Source organism: Hylaeus anthracinus, unplaced genomic scaffold (genome assembly GCF_026225885.1).
Source record: "Hylaeus anthracinus isolate JK02 unplaced genomic scaffold, UHH_iyHylAnth1.0_haploid 12000, whole genome shotgun sequence".
Taxonomy (NCBI): domain Eukaryota; kingdom Metazoa; phylum Arthropoda; class Insecta; order Hymenoptera; family Colletidae; genus Hylaeus; species Hylaeus anthracinus.
Genome location: NW_026534347.1, coordinates 5,403,694 through 5,423,020, shown reverse-complemented (window position 1 = coordinate 5,423,020; position 19,327 = coordinate 5,403,694). Strand labels below are relative to the sequence as shown.

The 19,327-nt window shown below is 41.8% G+C and overlaps 1 protein-coding gene across 3 annotated transcripts in view; it reads right to left on the bottom strand.

The window, feature by feature from the left end:
• Positions 1-19,327, bottom strand: part of LOC128890345 (protein expanded-like) — a 133,761-nt gene that overhangs the window by 23,974 nt on the left and 90,460 nt on the right. For all 3 annotated transcript variants that reach the window (XM_054148757.1, XM_054148756.1, XM_054148758.1), the window contains one exon: positions 3,153-3,232. In XM_054148757.1, coding sequence (XP_054004732.1) covers positions 3,153-3,232 — 80 coding nt within the window. The remainder of the gene's footprint in view (positions 1-3,152; positions 3,233-19,327) is intronic.

Here is a 19,327-nt window from a genome sequence, read left to right as displayed (position 1 = left end):
TGGATCGAGAGAATGAATGAATGCGAGAAATAAGAGTAAGTGAGTAGCGAATGAAACGAATGAAAAGAGTGAGTGGAGTAAGTGTAATGGATGAGTTCGTGAGTAAATGAGAAAAGTGAGAGAGTAGTGAGTAAGCGAGCGAGGGAATGATTTAATGGAGTGATTGAGCGAGTGAGTGAGAGAATGAATGAGTGGAGCAAGTAAGTAAGCGAGTGAAAGAATTAGAGAGTGAGAGAGTAAGGGAACCGAGTGAGGAAATGAGCGAGAGAGGGAACTGGTAGAAAGTGGGGAGCCAAGAAAGCGCCGATAGGGGAGGGGCCCAGTTTTAATAGCCGAGGACCTCTCGCACGGCTGCAGAAAATCCTCGCGGCCGATGTTCCCTCGAGATAAGCACGTAGTCCGGTAGCCCGGTTTTACCGGGCCAGTATTTATTGGTTATTGGTGTGGACCGTCATTAGCGAAACGGGGGTCCCACCGCTCCGAGCAGATACGAAGATATCGCACGAGGCGGCACGCTCTGTCTCTCTCGAGGGGGCCCCCCGACGTGGTCCCATCCGCAATTTCAGCCGGTCGTGTCCTGGTGTCCGGCGATCGGACGCGTTCTGCGAAGTTGACAAATTCCTGCGGCTCGAGTCTCCCGGCCATCGGGGAAAAGCTTGGAATCGGGAATCGTTGAAATTGTTCCGCTAACTGAGAGGAAGGGGGCCCCGCGGGGGAATAGAATTCCTTTGTTGGGCGACAGGTATGAATGAATGGGAAAACATCTCTGTGAGATGTGGTGACGAATTGTTCCTAATTGACCAGGGAAGTTCCATTTTAAAAATGAAATTAAGGGTGAATCGGTTTCTCGGTAGGAGGTTATAAAAGTCAGTACCAGACTTGCAAATCGTATTTTTGATTAATTAAGAATTGATTCTGTTGTATATTATTGATATCATGACTTGATAACTGAATTTATGTATTGAAAAGTATCGTGGTTCCTAGTCGTTTAACTACAGTGATGTCGTCAGAAAAGATATTCTCGTTGTAATATTACTTAGAAGAATTACATAATTTGAATTTTTGTTTCAATACATCAAATAAAAGTTTTGGACAATCAATGTCTAAAGAAATTAGCAGGCAGTAGCATTGTAAACGGGATTAGCACAGGCAATAATTGCGTATCCAGAATAAATAGCAATTAAGGTTTCCCTACAAGTGAAAGGTGGCACATGTAATGTTTTTTTATAAATACAATTCAATGTTCTACAAATCTAGTTCAAATTAACTCAGAAACAATGATGTGAATTCCTACACCCTACGTCACATTTCTTTCCAACCAAAAGCCAAATTTCATAATACAATTATACCCAAATAAATATTTCTTTTTTTCCCCCCAACAATCTTCTATTTGCCACTCGCAATCTCTTCAGAAAGAAGCCAGCTAATCTGTAGCCATTTGAAAAATCATCCGAAAAAATTACCATTCAAGAGTCCCCAGCGCACTTTTGCCGGTTTACCCTTCAAATTAACTTCCACGACCGACGTTGCACGTGAAATGGCCTGATAAAAAGTGATTTACCGTGCACGGGGTAATAGGTTAAGGAACCTACGTCTGTAAAATATGAATTGGTTCGGTGATAAACAGCGTCGGGATCGGTGTTTCACGAGGCGTACCAGGGAACCTGGGCCTTGAACAGGGAACGAAAAGGCAACACCAATGTATCCGTGGTGGCGACGACGAGTTTGCCAGGGTATATTGCGAGGCTACTCGTCTTGAAGAGGACTGCTGTTGTACGCTCGTTTAGCGCTACCCTCCGGGCAAAACCACGGCCGCCATCGTGCACCCGCGGATGGAAATGCTAATTTGACCGAGGAGGGCCTTCTACGCACCCTTCTCCTTTCGCCTGGAGCGAGCCAAACTTCTTTTGCTCTTAAATCGTCTTTTTCTCAATTCCTCGCGGCGAAACGTACCGTTCGAGCTTCTCCACCCAATCGCGAGCATTATATCAGGGGTACCCATGAGTAATGTCGTTTTTTTTTTATACTGGCCAAAATTTGATTATGTTTCGGAGTTAAGGGGAGATCTCGGTTCAGGACGCTGAAAATATGAGGTAATTTTTAGGAATTCTTTTAAAAATAATTGAACCCCCTTGATGGAATTCAAAGAGTGAAATAAGTAGTGATAAGAATAGTTTGGTCGAACAATTTCGAACACATATATTTATTACGAGTAACTTAGTAATTCATTGTGAGATTATTATTAATATTTATTTATTAAATGTATATAACTGCCGAACCAGAGAATTGAGTTATTCTTTCAGAGACCATCGGGATACTATAAATTCTACAAAATTATTTCAAGGCGAAGAAAATCGATTTATTACTGGTGTGCAACGTGGAATAATTATTTCTGTGAATGCATCATGAGAATAAGGAAATACTTTTGCAGTTATAAGTATTATCATAATTATATCAGTTTAATCAGTTTAATCGTAATTAAATCTGATTAATCAATACTATCTTAAAAGAAAAAATGAAAGTTTTAAAAATGAGAACGAGAAATATGATAATTTGTATACAAGTAGAAAAATTAATGCCATACGTAAACCCATCAAGGTTATTAAAATTGCCAAAATGGTAAAACATGTTTTGACATTTTTTCGAGGATCTAATTTTGTGTCGACATTTAACCTGACATCGTTTTTAGTCTTGCCGCGTAATTTATCGATAGGGACGTATCATATTTAGTCGGTGTCACGCTTGCTGTGTATTTAAATCGCCTAAACTTGTGAATTCCTCAAGTATGCATAATATGGAACGCACTGACGCGACAATCGTGTTATCGTATTCTTCACACTCTTTCGCCTCGAATTTCATCGTGATGCAGCCGTGGCATCGAATTAAAAATTACGCAAAACATCAGGTGTATCGAGGGAAATCTGTGTCTAATTTGTTATTATAGCAGACTACTAGAACGCTTGTAATGAATATGTCAGCGTAACATTAACCACTCGTTATGTATCCATCTCACATATGTCTTTTTTCCGGAGTTTGTTTTGCTTCGAAGATATCAATAAGAAAGAAATAGTGTACCTTTGCCCAGTACTATATATGTATATAGTTTAAAACTAACAACCATTTAATTAGCATGATTTGATCGAGCCACTTACGTATGTATGAGAACTTCGCCAGTTCTTCGGTGCGTATTTGCTTAATTTATTCTCGGGATCGACGAACAGGTACTCGCCGTCTGAAACATTAGGAAAAACAATAATTAATGTTGGTTAAACAATTTCGTTTCGGTATAAAAGTATTTCTTATTTGCTATAGTGTTCAAAGATTAAGAAAATTTCCTAGATCCTAACATTGAAAACTACGAAGGGATTGAAGATATCGTTTAGAAAACGGAGGGTTTTATTAATTTCATTCATAATGATAGTGATCCTTTATTATAATTACAGATACAATAATAATTTAGATATGGAAATTAAACAAATGGTTCCAAAAGTTCTGAGGCATTAATAAATCAATTTTATCCATACTAACACTGATCCCTTTCTAAAATCGCAGTCGAAACACAATGATAATTTCAATAATAAAATTGAACAGGACAGGACCCAAAGGCCCATGAGCCGTGTTCCCAAAAGATTTGTTTACAACATTCTGTATTGAGAACCGAATCTTTCTACCCATCCTCTTAATCGGGCAAATTAATGGTATCAAAGTGGACAGTGTTTTTTCCACTTAATGCGAATCAAATGCGACAATAATTTTCACAATAAAATAATACCAAAATAATCCAAAGGGATTGAGTTACGTCTTCGTATCGGTTGACAAACTAATATCACCCATAAAACCTCGATCCCTTTCTAAAATTGCAATCGAAACACGATAATAACTTCAATGATATAATTGGACAGAAATGGGCCCAAGGGCCCGCGAGAAGTGTTTCGAAAAGATTTCTCGGTGACGTTTGGTTTGCGAGAACCGAGGATTTCCGGTCGTCCCTGTCGTCTGACAAATTAATTTTATCGGTAGCGACGGTGTTCCTTTATTATAATCGCGGAGCAAATACAAGCTGCTCGGAACGACGGGCCCCGCGACATTCGGGGGCCTCGGTCGGGCCAAATGGGCCCGTACAAGGGCCCGCACATACGCGTCCACGGTGCCCTGATATGGTCGTTGCGTGGAGCTCGGAGACCCATTCTCCTCGCTCGACTTTTTGCACGGCTGATGGTCCGAAATGCCGATACCCCTAAACGAGCGAAACAATGAAAGAGCTTGTCGGCGAGGAGATGTTCGTGAATGAGAGGGCCCCCAAACCTGTCCTGCCCACATGGGGCCAGACACTCGGGTCCCAGACCCTCATGGCGCGACAACGCGACGCGCTTTCCGAGCTGGAACTCGATCTGGAACCTGGAACTGGGCCCCTTCGCACTCGGGCATCATGCCCTAGACATGGCCGCAGTCACGATCGGCCTGGAAAATAGTACTAGAAATGAGACACGAATTTAGAATTGGAAGAAGTACATTGGATACTACGATTTCGGGGCCTTTCTAGGAGATAATTGGTAGATTGATCGATATTGGAACTGGGGCTTTTCGCACTGAGGCTTAAGACATGATCGTACTTGGGCCCTAGACACGACTGCATTGACCTGGAAAATATTATAAGAAACGTAACATGATGTTCTGAATTGGAATAATTACACTGGTTAGTATGGTTTCGGAGTCTTTCTAGGAGAAGATTTCTAGATTGCTCAACACTAGAACTGGGCCTTTTTGTTCTTGGGCATAATACCCTAAACATGGCTACAGCCACGAACAGTCTATTGCCTTGGAAAACAGTACCAGTAACGAGACAGGAATTTAGAATTGTACCAAGTACATTGGGTACTACAATTTGGGGCCCACCTATTAGAATATCGCTAGGTTGGTTGATGCTGGAAACAATTCCGGAGCAATTAATTCTGAAAGTTAAGCACGAAAGGAAATGAATTTGAACGAAATTCATGAATTTTGACGAAGTTACAAAAATAATCTCCGATAATCTAAATAATATTTAATCCTAGCAGAAATTTTCAAGAATATTTGTCTGGCAGTCATCGTGCCAAGTATATATTTTATTCGTATTCATATAGGGTAAAGTAAGCACGATTGTGAACGGTGTAGTTGCGATATCTACTTGCAATACATTTTATTTTCAATCCACCAACAACCACCAAGTGTCTCGGCCTGGATTTAACAACACTGTCCACAATTTCTCAGTAGCCAAGTACCCATGCGACTACTTGTTGCACTCAACGACCGGTACACAAACACCCCATGCAGACATCGTCCTCCGCATCACCCAAATCGTCGTTCAAACAGAAAAATGTACGGATCGCGATTAGGTTTACGGTTTCCAACGCTTCAGCAACGATCGCTCGAGAGGCAACCAGGGGTCGTTTCACGGAACCTTTGCGAAAAGAGTTTCCAGAGAAGGCGTAAACCAAACCTCCGCAAAGAATGCCGTGGATGTCACTGACCGAAACCGCTCGTCCCGTTTAGATGGCAACCGCTATTATCGGCCGGGGCCGCAATAAAACATGTTATCGTCACGCTCTTTCATCGGCAGAAACCATAGATGCAGGGTACCAATGCAGGGTACGTAGCCGGGCGTTTCGCGTACGTACACCGCGGAATCATTATAGGTTACGTTTCAAACATCTGCTCCTCAATAAAACTCCACGTCGCGAGGAGCCGGTCCGGGTAGTGTCGTTCGTGTTCACGAAGGAGAGCCGCGCCTCTCGATTCTTCTCCGTTACTCTCATGTCTCTCCCTTTTCGTCCTCGCTCACCTTCCTCTCCGCTTTCCTCTCCCGCGCCACCTTCTTCCCTCCAGCGCGCCACTCTTCCTTGGACAAAGTAAGAGTCGAGGATTCTCGGACACCCTGTATTTAGCATATTTCGATTTGCCCGAGATACACCGGAGCCGTCCACCTCGTCGACGTCCGGTGCCACGTGTGGCATGCTGCCTTTCAGACACGAAGGAGCGGATCGAGCCACATTCCGCGGTGGAGCCGGCCAAGGATGAAAGAAGAAGGAGCCGGGGGGATGTAATGCACTCTCCGTGGTGAAGAGGCCCAACCCGGGGCCTCGCCGACGTCTCTCCGCTTTCCTTTCTGCTCCCTTCCTTCGGACGTGAAAGAGGAAGAGGGAACCAGAGGCAGAAGAAGAACACGATGAAGAAGAAGAAGAAGAAGAGGAGAAGGAGTACGGGTGGAAGGGACGGGGAACGGCGACGACGAAAAAGAAGAACGGGAGAAGGACGAACGAAAAGAAAGATGAAGGAGGAGAGGAAGGAAGGTTAAGGCGGACGGGAGAAGAAGGTTGGGGGTGGCGACCTAAGAAGGTCAGAACATCGTATTTCTTGCGGCCCGGGCAAGAGTCAGCAGCGTCATTAAAAAGAAAAGTTCAGAGGGCATCGCGAGAGGGCCGAAAGCCACGAAAAATATGCGGCGAATTTCATATTCAACATTCTTCTCTCCGTTGGTTGTCGAGGAATTTAAGGGAATTGGTATTCTGCATGGAACGCTCAGGGCTGTTTTCATCCCTCTGATGGGAACAGTGGGTGATGTGATAATTGTGGTGAAGTCTCCTTAATGACAAATGAACAAATTCCATAAAAGAATAAAATTATTAACCATCTCAGATTCGAATTATTTCTTTTATAGTTGGAAACCATTTTGATTTCGTTTTTCAATCTCCAAGGGATCGTTTAGTGTTAATGTGTATTCAATTTCGCTCTTTAAGTATCTGCGTGGCACAGTAACAGGGTGCTAAGAAAATGAGTGGTTATTGAATCTACTAGTAAACCTGCAGGTTTCTTGTTGATATCTCCGCGACTCCTACTGTTTGTATATCGTATTGAGACTGCATGGAAGTACGTACAGTACATATTGGGTTGTCCAGAAAGTCCATGCCAATTTTTTGTTGGTGATGTAGGTTTAAATATATTGAGATGGTTGGAAACGAATAACATATATCCATCCCTTAAAAGATGGAAACGTTGTGAAACAAAATGGTACCTATGTAATTCAATAAATATATATAAAAATTCAAATATGCCTTTGCATTTTTCTTAAAACTTGGTACGAACTTTCTGGACAACCCAATAGTATCTACAACTCTCTCTAACACTATACCTGAACCCTGAGGAATTATTCAGTATTAATGGGTACTTAATCTTATTATTTGAATATATGCATAGCACAGCAGCAGATTGCTTAGGAGGTGAGTGATAATAAATCTACTATTGGACTTGTAATTGTCTTATTGTTATCTCAACAATTCCTGTTGAAAGTGTCTACAAATCCACTTAATAGAACCACCTCCTATTGGACTCCTACTGGATACCTATTGGACTTCACGATGAGTTAAGAATTCTTTAGTATTAATAGAGCCTACTAACTCAAGAGACCCCAAAAAACTACCTATTCAATTTACATCTAATAAACGAATACTGTGTTCTTCTTATCCCCCTTTGCGTTATGTGGTATTCTACAGAAGCTTATCATGAAAATTACACAAAAGATTAAGAATAATCTCTATTGCTACCTCTAGAGTATCGACCTAGAGTATTCCTAGGACATAGAGTATCGACTACTCTAGCCATGATTCTTCCATGCGCATACTCCTCGCGCAGCTACCGTCGAACCGTATTATCCTATATCGAGTTTCGACTACACCTAGCTTTTAACCCTTTGGCCTACGATTTACTGGAAGACCGTGCGTGCCATAGTCAGGTATAAAATTCCTTACGCACGAGCCTGACTCGCGCTTCTCGCGTTCGACTAAATTCTATACCGCGAGCCTCGTGCGTTATTATAGCTTAAATGGTTAATGTAGGTCAAGTAAATTCAGATTTCGTTCCCTCGCGCCACCGCAAGGGTACGTCGAGCAATTATATTAATCATGTCGGTCATCCAGATTCCAGGAAAACCTCGCTTCTTCTTTTCCAGCGTTACCTGTTTGGACAAGAATTTATCCACCTGTCTCCCTCAATTACTCTTACCGAGCGAGTGCGCTACATTTCGCGCGATTACGCCGAGGTACGTTTCGAGCGATCAACGCCGAGTGACTGATTGGTTTGGCCTTTGCGCGATTTTCCTCTATCTTGCTCTCTTTCCTGCATCTTTGTCGAGGCTCGTAAAAAAGTAAGAAACGTTGCCTAGGCTCGTTCTGGGCGTGGCGGTCGACAAAAAGAGCGAGAAAGAGAGGGCGAGAGAAGGGGAACGGGCCGAAGACGGACAAAAAGGTGGATGAAGGGAGACGGAGAGACACAGAGGTAGAGAGACGGGACGACGTAAGATCTTGGTTCGTCCGTGACTGGAGGGAATCTCTAGTGGGATAAGATGGACCCCATGGGCCCCGATGGTTGGTTACACGAGGGCCAGGGTTAGCCCTCGGGCAACATTCCCCGGTAATGGTCGGGTTATACCTCGGGTAACACAGATGCCCTCGGCTACGGAGGGAGAGATCGCAACGAAAGAAGAACTTCGGGCTGACTTACGACTTTCTCGATCACTCGGCCGCGGGACGATGGGGACCGTCTCTTCTGACGATTCCTGTCGAATCTGGAGATCGATAACGCGGTGATTCGGATGCAGATAGGGTACAGGTGATACGGGCCCGTTGAACGAGCCACTGACGCGTTTGTTATTGTCAATGTATGAAATTCTAATCTCCCGAGGGGTACAAATGAAGATTGTACTCGACGTCTGTGCGATTTTCACGATAATAAGGCTTTTACCGGGTATCGACCAGCAGGGAGAACTTTTTTAATGACGTGGGATATTCTGTGGAATGCCAGGTGGAATAGATACGTTCCTTTTGAGAAGCAAGTAGTTGGGGAGTTATACCTATTCTTTAATAAAATGAAGAATTTGTGAGTGTTTCATTCCGAGGTCAAATGGGTATATTATAGACATTTTTGTTTAGCTGAATATACAGGGTGTTTCCTACTTTTCCTGCATGATTGTAGGAGCATGATCTTTTTCTTTTTAATTGAAATTTAAACGATTCTGAACAGTTCTGTGCAATCAGAGTTTAATTTGGAGCACTCGAAGTGGCGAACAAAATTTTCTCGGAGAGAAAACAATGACAAAAACAAGTGTGTACGATTTTGTTAATATCGGCCTAACCGTTACTATTAATATCTTACTATTAATACTATAATACCTATTAAGATAATATACAAAATCTTAATATCTTAAATATTAGATACTGTATATATTATCCTTAAGACATTAAGTCGACCCTGATAAAAATAAGTTCATATTTCCAAAAGATTGTTCTCGCATCTACGACAAAAATAGTAATACTATCTCAGTCCTTTTCATCGAAATATTTTCAAATCTTCCCAAGTTCTGCAACAACTTCTTCTTTCCAGAGTCCTTAAAAGAAACTGCACTTTCTCAACTATCTACAATGTTTCAGTTCAGTGCTACATCGTTCAATCGCTGTATCTCATCCTATCATAGCATCGTTGCTCATTCAAACCGTACTATTGTACTCTCCCTCCGGTGTACAGGTACATCGATCTTCTGACTTGTTGAATTTAATGAACTTGGTTACCGAACTCGTAATTGATGCATTTCTGTTGTGTCTATTACAGTTAGATCTCACTCGATTGATTGCGCAACACCGCTTCCTCTGGTATGAATCATGTTCAACACAACTTCTACTTTATACCGTGTAGCAAACCGCTATGGCGAGGATTATCTCGATGGTCACGAGTGGTTAACTAATTTTAATAGGACTGGCTAGGATGGATCAACTGGTAATTTTCTATTTCTATGCGACTTGGAACATAGACAGAGCATCGATAAATAGTCAACGTTTTGGTTGAAATATCTACTATGATTTTCTTGAAGAGAAATGGAAATTGAGAAGAATGTTGAATGTGTTGAAACTGCCCAACATAAAAGTGTGAATATCAGCTGTGAAAGTAACAACTATTCAAACTAAGCTTCGGTCTCATCACCAGCTCCAGTGGAAACGGTCAGTAATAAGCTCACCGTGGATCGTCAAACAAGGTTGATGTGCAAGTCGTTTCACTATATCAGACGCCTCTCTTTTATTTCTTTATATAATTACACAAGGACCTACATTCGGAGTAATACCATTGTTTAAAGTATCGTTGTACCGCAAAAGAAATGATACAAAAATGGCAAAAATTATGCTCTTTTGTTTAAACACCTCTAAAAATGCAATTTTTAATTTTTAGGAAGGGGAAGTTCGGTTCATATAAAAGAAAGACATGTCCTTATAATAAATTTGAAACCTCATTGATTTCAGATGAAAACTGGCCTTCAGAATGTACACAAGTATCTACGTTCCATGGCAGCTTCCATATTTTCCGAGGAAATGCTTCCAAAAAATTACAATATTTCCTGGAATGTATGTATAAAATGTTCTTAATGTTTCGATAAATTATATATACATTCCTTTGTTGCCAATAAATTCATGCAAATCAGTAATAAAACCTAGGGAAGAATGTCATACCGACAGAAAGAAGGAAAAGAGCCGGTGGCAGGGATTCGCGCTTCGCGGCGAGAAAAAAAAAGACCGCGAAGGAACGATCCCCGTAAATCCGTCGGTTTCCCAGAAAAGAAACAATGTTCCCTTCCCCTTCCCCGTGGCTCAGCAATGCGCCGTAACGGTAATTACACCCGTAATCACCCCTGATTGCTGGAGAGAGGGCTCCGGTCTCGCTATCTTTTACGCGAGCTCTCCTCCGCGATGCGTACACCAGCGTCGAACAAAACGCCTTTCTTCGACAGGAATGCGCTCGATGGGACTCCGCGGGTCGGGCTTATTCTTAGGATTCTCGCTATAGTGGAAAAAAGCAGTTTTAACACTACACTGGCGGACCTGGTACGCGAGTACCCGGTGCCATGGCCTTCTCAGCGAAATACGATACTTCAGATGTCTTTGGTAAAAGGGAGGATGGCAAAAATCGGCGATTTTTATGTACCTCCGAAATTTAAATTCTATTATATTGGTAAGACATCATTCGTTAGGAATTATAAATTAAAGTCAATAATTGAGAACTTATTTTCAATTTCTATAAAGAGTGCACATTACCGCTAAATATTACTAATGTTTTCACTTCAACAAAACAAATTTTCTAAAGCTCCTAAATATTTATTCTTTCTCTTTTTATTGAGCTTCCTACTTTCCTTCTATGAATAAGAAATGAATGTTACCTTTGTAGACTACGTTTGACAAAGAGTACCGAGTGAAAAAATACATCCCAGTGTATAAATTCTTGCGCAACATTTTCTATCGTAGGCAGAGATGACTCAAACGGCCTCGCACCGTACGCTAATCCGTAGGATGTATATCAAAGTCAAATTGTCCCGACTGGCCTTCGATTGTTGCACAATGTCCAGCAATTTTGCCCCTGAGCATGAAAAAAAAAAAAGACAGTTCGTGGAACTATTAGACGCGCATTCTTTAAAGGTATACGAAACCATAGTAGAACGGAAGGCCATAGTTCCGCTCGGTTCGTGGCATCTGAAAGAATGGAATCCGTTGATAATGACGTGTAACCATTATCCAAATCAAGATACTATTGTGTGTCATTCGCTGTATACGTGTAATCTACATCGAAGTTCTCTCACGCAATCATTCATCTGGGAAGCAAAAGCATTTTAGAAGAATTTACAGACAATGCACGGATTCATATCAATTGAAAGAAAAGTTACGTTTGTAAATTTCATAAGTGTAGCTAATTTTCTTTTGCCCTTTCTTTTAACTTTTTCTTCAGTTATAAATGTATTTTAATTAATCCAATTTAGGTATACAGTTCTACTGTGCTCACTCCTAAAACGTTTCGACATCAAAATGCTTCAACCCTACTGCATTATATCCTTAATGCCTCAAGCCTGAAATACATATGTTCTAAAACTACCCAATTTCAAAATGCTTCAATGCAGCATTTTTCAAACCTAGTCTGCCTAATCTAGACTATCCTAACACCTGAATACCAACATATACCCCTCCTCTCTGCCCTAAATCATCACAAGAACTACCCCTGTGCTTACTAATCAAAAGTAGAAGGCTCTAATTTCCTAATTCTCTAAAATGCTTCAATTTTACAATGTGACTATCTTTAAGTGCTCACTTCTAAAAATTTTCGACATCAAAATGCTTTAACCCTACTGCATTATCCTTAATGCCTCAAGCCTGAAATACATATGTTCTAAAACTACCCAATTTCAAAATGTTTCAATGCAGCATTATCCAAACCTAGTCTGCCTAATCTAACCTGTCCCAATACCTAAATACCAAGATATACCCCTCCTCTCTGCCCTAAATCATCACAAGAACTACCCCTGCGTTTACTAATCGAAAGTACCCAGTTCCAACAAAATTTATATTACTCTACCAAACCCAAGCGTTTATTTTACAATCTCCCGGAACATGTTTTTCTCAAGTGGCTCCAATAATTTGATCAACGACTGTGTGTACGGGGCCAGGAACGAGGGTATCCAGAGCGTTCCGTGGGTTATTCCGCGTTCTCGTGGCTGGTAACGAAGCGGGACCTCGCGTTGCATTACGGAAGATAGATGGAGTTCCGTTGAACGGACCAGAGGGGGATAAAATGTGGCTTCCACTAGCACCATCGCCAAGGTGGAACGCCGGTACCAGCAGCGCCACCGGCACCAATCCTCCACCGGAGGCCACTATCTGGAGCTCATCGCATATTTCATCCCGATCAAATTATTCCGAGGAACAAAACACGCCGGATGCGTCCAAGTGAGAACAACTTTCGACGGACGGAGGCAGACGAGAGCCGATCGTCGTCCAAGAACAACAGGAAGGAAAAAGGTGGACAGGGTAGTTAAAGAAGACAAGAAAGTGAAAAAGTGAAAAGGACACGATCCCTGGCACGGGAAGATAGATTCGCTCGACGGACAGAGACAGGAGACGGGGAGGAAACGAGACGGGAGGAAATTCCAGGCAAAGCCGCCGACTCCTAACCGATATATCCAGGAGGTAAACCCAGGGACGTCTCTAGGACGCTTGCCACCTAACTGTCATCTCGGATGCGTTGCACTTCTTTTCGCTGACAAAGATTTCGTTCGGGCATTGTTTTTTTTTTAGACGTTCGCTTTGATCGGAGAGCATTTTCTAAAAGGGACAGTAGGAGTTCATTTTTTAACAGGAGAATACTAGAGAATTCTGGGAGCGTAGTTGTGGTGAGCATATTAATACAAGTAGGTACAAACATCTATATTCTCAGGAACTTTGTCTTCTATGCTAATTTAGTTTAAACTGGGGAGGTTTTGACATGTCAGATCTGACATCAAATAATATGATAGAATTGTCACTTAGAAGGGAGAGCTAAAGTCGTTTCCCTCAGGGAACTTTATATTTGTAGGGACGAATCTAGAGTTTGAACGATGACATCTTGGAGAAGATTGTTTTTTATAAGCAATAAAGGTTCAGGTTATAAAAGTCTTTAGATTGAATTATTTTTATAAGGAAGTGTATTGATGAAGTGTGTACCTTTGTTAAATGTTTACATCGTTTTTCATACAACATGTAACAAAATATAATTTAATAAAATTATTAAGATAATAATATTTAAATCGAACTTTCTGTAAATTAAATTAATTTTATATGAATCTTTATTTAAAAATATACAAATAACGACGTACAGATCTCCAAATTTACCCCTTTAACAGCCACAGCTGTCTTTAGATAGGAATTTCGCCTATCTCAGGTGTGCGTCCCCTGCATTTACAAGAATTTCAATATCTATATACAACTCAAATTCTAATTCTGCTCAAACCAACGAGCTATACAAAATTTGTTTCTTGTTGTGTCCGAATTTTCTATTTGTTTTTCCAAACCTTTCCTTACATAGAAATTTCGCCCATCTCAGTTGTGAGCTCCTCAACGTCCACAGGAAGTCGAATACCTACACACAACTAAAATTCTAATTTTGCTGGTTCCAGTACGGAATATACAATTCGGAATCTATTATTTCTCCACACCTTTACCTGGACAGGAATTTCGCCTCATTGAGGTGCGCGCTACCCTGCACCCAGGGCACGGTTCGCGCCTGGGTGAACCCTAAAACCGCTCGAGCAACGCGAACTCTCCTTCCTGGACGTCGTTCCTCCTTCTTCGTCCCCTTCTTCGGCTTCCAGCCGTCCTGGTACCCGTCCCCCCTGCCCCTCCATCAACATACACGGGGCTTCATTAGCGTTCGCGTAATATAAATCAAACGTCGACGCGTTTTAATTTATAAAACGCCATTACACCTTATGAATGACCCATTCATGTGAGAGCCTTCGCTTCGTGGACACGTGTCCCCGTTGTTACGACCACGAGAGTCGGAAAGGGAGACCCGGGACGAAGGAAGACGGAGCCAAGAGAGGCGGAGAAGAGAGGCGGAGGGCACACGAATAAGAAACGGGCAGAGGGAGAGCTCGAAGGAGACGGAAGGATGTCCAAAAAAAGAAGGACGAAGAAGGAGGACGAGGACAAAACGAACACCATCGAGAGGAGCCTTCCATGAAGGAATTTTCTCTCCATCGTGAATCGATGGAACTCTGAGGTTCGATCGGTGATCGTTCAAGAGGGAACAGTGAGAGTGAGGGAAAAGCTGGACGTGGAAAGGGCGAACGATGGGAGAAGGAAAAAGGAAAATGCGAATTCCTTGGATGGCAGAAGAGCTGCGAGAATATTACGTACTTGCTACCAGGGGACCGCTGGTCTCTTTATTGCAATTCTCTGTTTTCTTTGGATGGCCTGATTCAGAAGGAATGGAATTATTATATTTGGTTTAGAACTTTAATCATTAGCAAGAAACAGGCATCGGATTTTGAGTCATCCCTATTGGAGTCTATTCTGGAACATCAGGTCGTTACTCAGCCTAAGTCACTCAGTCCTTCAAATAAATATTAGACAGCTTGACGTAGATAAGTACTTGATGATCAGGAAAAATTTGAATTGTTTGGATAAAAACAGAGGGTTGCATGGATAGCACATTCTTGCTACTCGTCTCTTTATTGCAATTCTCTATTTACTTTGAATAACCTGGTACCAAAAGTAATGTACTTGGTTTCTAACTTAGATTGGAAAAGAAGATCGTAAATTTTCTTTCTAAAACAAAAAATATAATATCACTTTCTATTATCGAAGTAATAACAAGGCTAAACGTTTTAAATTTTCCTGCCATTGAATGGGTTAAGCGCATGTGTAATCGATTTATGTCACGTCTAAGACGAGGGTGTCTTCTCCCAGGGTGACGTTCAATCACTCCTAATCCAACAGTTTCAAATAATTTTTAGATAGATCAGAATTTAATATTATAATAACTATGCTCTTCTAGGTCTGCAACATACACAGCTTGTAATATTTCTCATGATAAAACAGTCTGCACAGAGGTCACACACAGTTCAACGAAATACGCATGTATTCATTTAACGTGTGTCACAACTCGAGTAGGGCACTTGGCGTCCCTTCAGCATCCTATCCAGCGTATCCAGCCAATCGATCACAGAACCAAGAGACACATCTGTTAGCGTGAATGCAATTTGAGAACGTTTTGAAAGCAGGTAACGCTATTTCGCTTTCCAACAGTTTGTGGCTGGGTTAAACGGTGTGAAATGGACGACACCGCGCAAAGTAAAATTAACAGTGAAAATACTTATAAATCGTGGCTATCTACATAGTAGAATCCACTTACTTCGCATAAATGCAAGAACTTGGAATATCGTACGAAAATAATAAAATAAATTGCTGTACGACTTTAGGCCTCTCTTCATGCTAAGATCTACATATAAGATTCGAGATGATATCGAGATTCACTTTGTGAGATTGTCAAGTAGAAATGTCCAATGTTCTTCAATAATAATGCTGCACATAGACACTGTGATTACTTCACTTGTAAATGTGTCCTATAGCATAAGTATTCTTCCTTACTTTTAACGCTGTTTAAAATGTACACAAACTCTTAAACGTAATTTTATTGTTCTTGGCTCTCGTCTCTATAGAATCACTCTTACAGTTTCTAACATTTGTTGTTAAACACCTTGTATATAGAAATTCTCGATTATCTTGTACCCCGTTCTGGGTCAAAACTTTTGTTGTCTAAGGCAACGTCTGCTAAAGTGCCTTACTGACTCAGTTTACGCCGAGCGTATCAAATACGTACCAAGTACACTGGCCACAGCGATTCTTACTCTCCTGGTGCAGGCGCCAACCGACCTGGTGACTTTCTCCTAGAAGGGCAAGTATTACCGTGGCCAGTGTACTCGGTACCTGTTTGATGCGCCTGGTGTAAACTAAGTCAGTGAGACATTTGCGCATCTGACTAGTCGTTTAGATAATTTGCTAACATGTTTCGATAGATTTCTAGTTCGTCAGTGTGTGTATCTTTCTGTGCAATTTTCAGATTCAATTTTGGAGATGACTATCTGAGTAATTGCGTATTTGTGATTGCAGAGAAAAGTGTCAAAGGGAAAAACGAATGGCTCAAGGTGTACTTTTATTATAGGTGCAATGATATTTGCAGTTGCAAGGTTTTCTGTGAATACATTTTATATTTTTACAATGATGTATGGTTTGATTGATTTTTATGTTTTGTAAGATCACTTTGTCGACTTTTATCCATATACAGAGTGTACATATACATGTACAGAGACTTTTGCCTCTTGACTTTTCTCTGACTCTTGTCTAAGCTTTCTGATTATTTCGGTAATAGAAACCTGATAAGAAATTTCCATAAATCTAGTGTTAATATACTTTTGATGAAAATTTACTGATATTTTTATTCACCTCCAACACCTAATAAAATGTTTCAACAAATAAAACACATAGAAATTTAATTCATAACAGATAATTTTAAAGCAGTGTCACCATTCCCTCCAATTTTCTGGATAATCGTAAACAATAGCTTATTTTTTATTAATTATAATTTAGTTAACCGTAGTCGAAATAGTTTCAAGGGTATGGTAAGGCCCATAATTTGAGTTACATTTCAGTACTTTTCCATGAGAGATAAAAGTGTAATAGGGTCCCGTAAGTATAAAAGTATTTCTATTCACTCCATTTGAAATTTTCTTGCACACCAACTTGGTACCACTTCTATTAGACATTTCCTTCACTTCTCTATCTAAAGCAACCCAGCGATGAGTCCCCCAGGCCCAGAACGGAAACGCTAATTTCCTCCTTCCTTTTTCACCTCAGGTGTCTCTTGGGTTCTATCGGAATCGGCACAGGGCCTGAACGTTCGGCAATTGGCGCAGGAGAGGTGCTGCTTACGAGGAGACCGGCGCAGGAGAAAGATCGGCATGTATAATGGAGGGGAAAGAAGGACGTTGAAGCCCTGTTGTGACGCAGCCTTAGCTTCATCGAGGTATATATCCACTGGACCTGCTGAGGCCCATTCTCTGCCGGCCGCCCCCTCTGCCCTTCCGCCTCTGAATCCCTCACGTTATATACCGGGCCCTTGCCCCACCAACCATGCTCGCTTCCACTCGCTGCCTCCGTCCCGCGTCGACGATTCCTGTCCTCAGAGTTCTCCTTCCACATTCCATGGGTCCCAAGTCGCCGTGCGGCGGAGACGCTTGGGCGGGAGGTGGAATACGAGAGGCCCTATACAAATCACCGGGCTACCGTCTTACCCGGGCTCATTCTTTCTCTCCCTTTCTCCCTCTCTCTCATTCCCGACTCTCGTCCTCCTCGTCCCTCCTTCTTCTTCCTCTTCTCCTTTTATCCTTACCCACCGCAAGGCGCTCTCTCTCTCTCTCTCTCTCTCTCTCTCTCTCTCTCTCTCTCTCTCTTTCTCTCTCTCTAACTTCGATTTATCGAAGTCTGACCGTGTATCCCTGTCCTTTTCGATCGCGAGCCAGCCTATTATCTCTCTCATTTATCGCGTTCTCTCCCTCTCCGTCCTTCCCCCTCTCGTGGTCCCACTCTTCACCTTTTGGGCCCCGTCCCCTTCTCTCTCGTCTTTTCTATATAATACGCGCACGAGGGGTATGTCGCTCTCTTCGTTTCGCCGTTCGCGGGCCCCGTTGCTGGGCCCGTTCGTTCCTTCCTCCTCCTGGGTACCCCTCTCCTTCCCTCCAACCCTCTCCAACCCCCTCCATCATGCACTTTCATGTTCCTTTTCGTCGGTTCCTTTTTCTCCTGTTGCGAACAACACGCACCTCGACCCTCGGCCACGCACACGTACCACGCGTTGACGCCCAAAAAATTTGACGTTTCATATAAATTACTCGCGACGTCCCCTGGGCCCCGCTGCATATCCACGTTAGATAGCCCGCGTGGTCCGCGGGGTGATCGATGGGAATCATTCAGGCGGAAGATTGAAATTAGGCAGGGAAATGGAAATGGAAAGTTGTCGGTGAATTTTCCTGTTAATCCACTCGGTCGTTCGACGTAATTCTATGTTCGAAGAACGAAATACGACGGAATCTGCGTCGAATGTATTTCGGCTCTGTTGTCAAATATTTTGAAAATTAACACCGAGGTCTCATGGGTGCAAATTTTAGGATATCTATTTATTATTTATTTTAAATTATTTTGGATAAATTGTACGAAGGAAAACAGAGACGAAGGGAGGATTATTTGGTGTATTCAAGTTCTTGATCTTCTGATACACATCACTTTATAGATGTGAAACGAATAAAGATGTATGTTCATTCAAATATTAAAATATACTTTTAACGAAATCTAACTCGAGAAATTAATAAACACATTAACTGCACTCCTACAAGTTAATTCATAACTGACAAATAAATAATTGATAAACGTTTAGAAGACCAAAAATAAAAATCAGTATATCCTACACGAGCAATAAAAATAAAATAACTAACATGTTATTGGAAATAATTTTATTCAAAAGTACTTGGAGCGATAGACACATGAAAGTGCACGTCGCACCATTTTTATATCCAAACTTTTGTTTCAGACGTACCCCGATAGAATCTTCGAATTTTCACAATCCAGTTACGAAGCAAGATGCTAATCAATTAGGATAGTCGCGGAGTAAAACATTCGAGACGATTCGTAAAGTCTCCATCCTCCGGTCACGTCCACCGTGCCAGGAGGGTTGGTAACCAAAGAACGCTTCGGCGGTTGCTCACCACTCGCCCCGGGGCGATCTTTCTCGATATCTATTTTTAGTAAGAAGCATCCAAGACCAGACGGTGGTGATAACAAAATTGCAGCAGCGATTGGTCCGTGTCATTTTACCGCCACAGGCATGGGGATCGGGATAAGGAAGCCAAGAAGAAGAAGAAGAAGAAGAAGAAGAAGAAGAAGAAGAAGAAGAA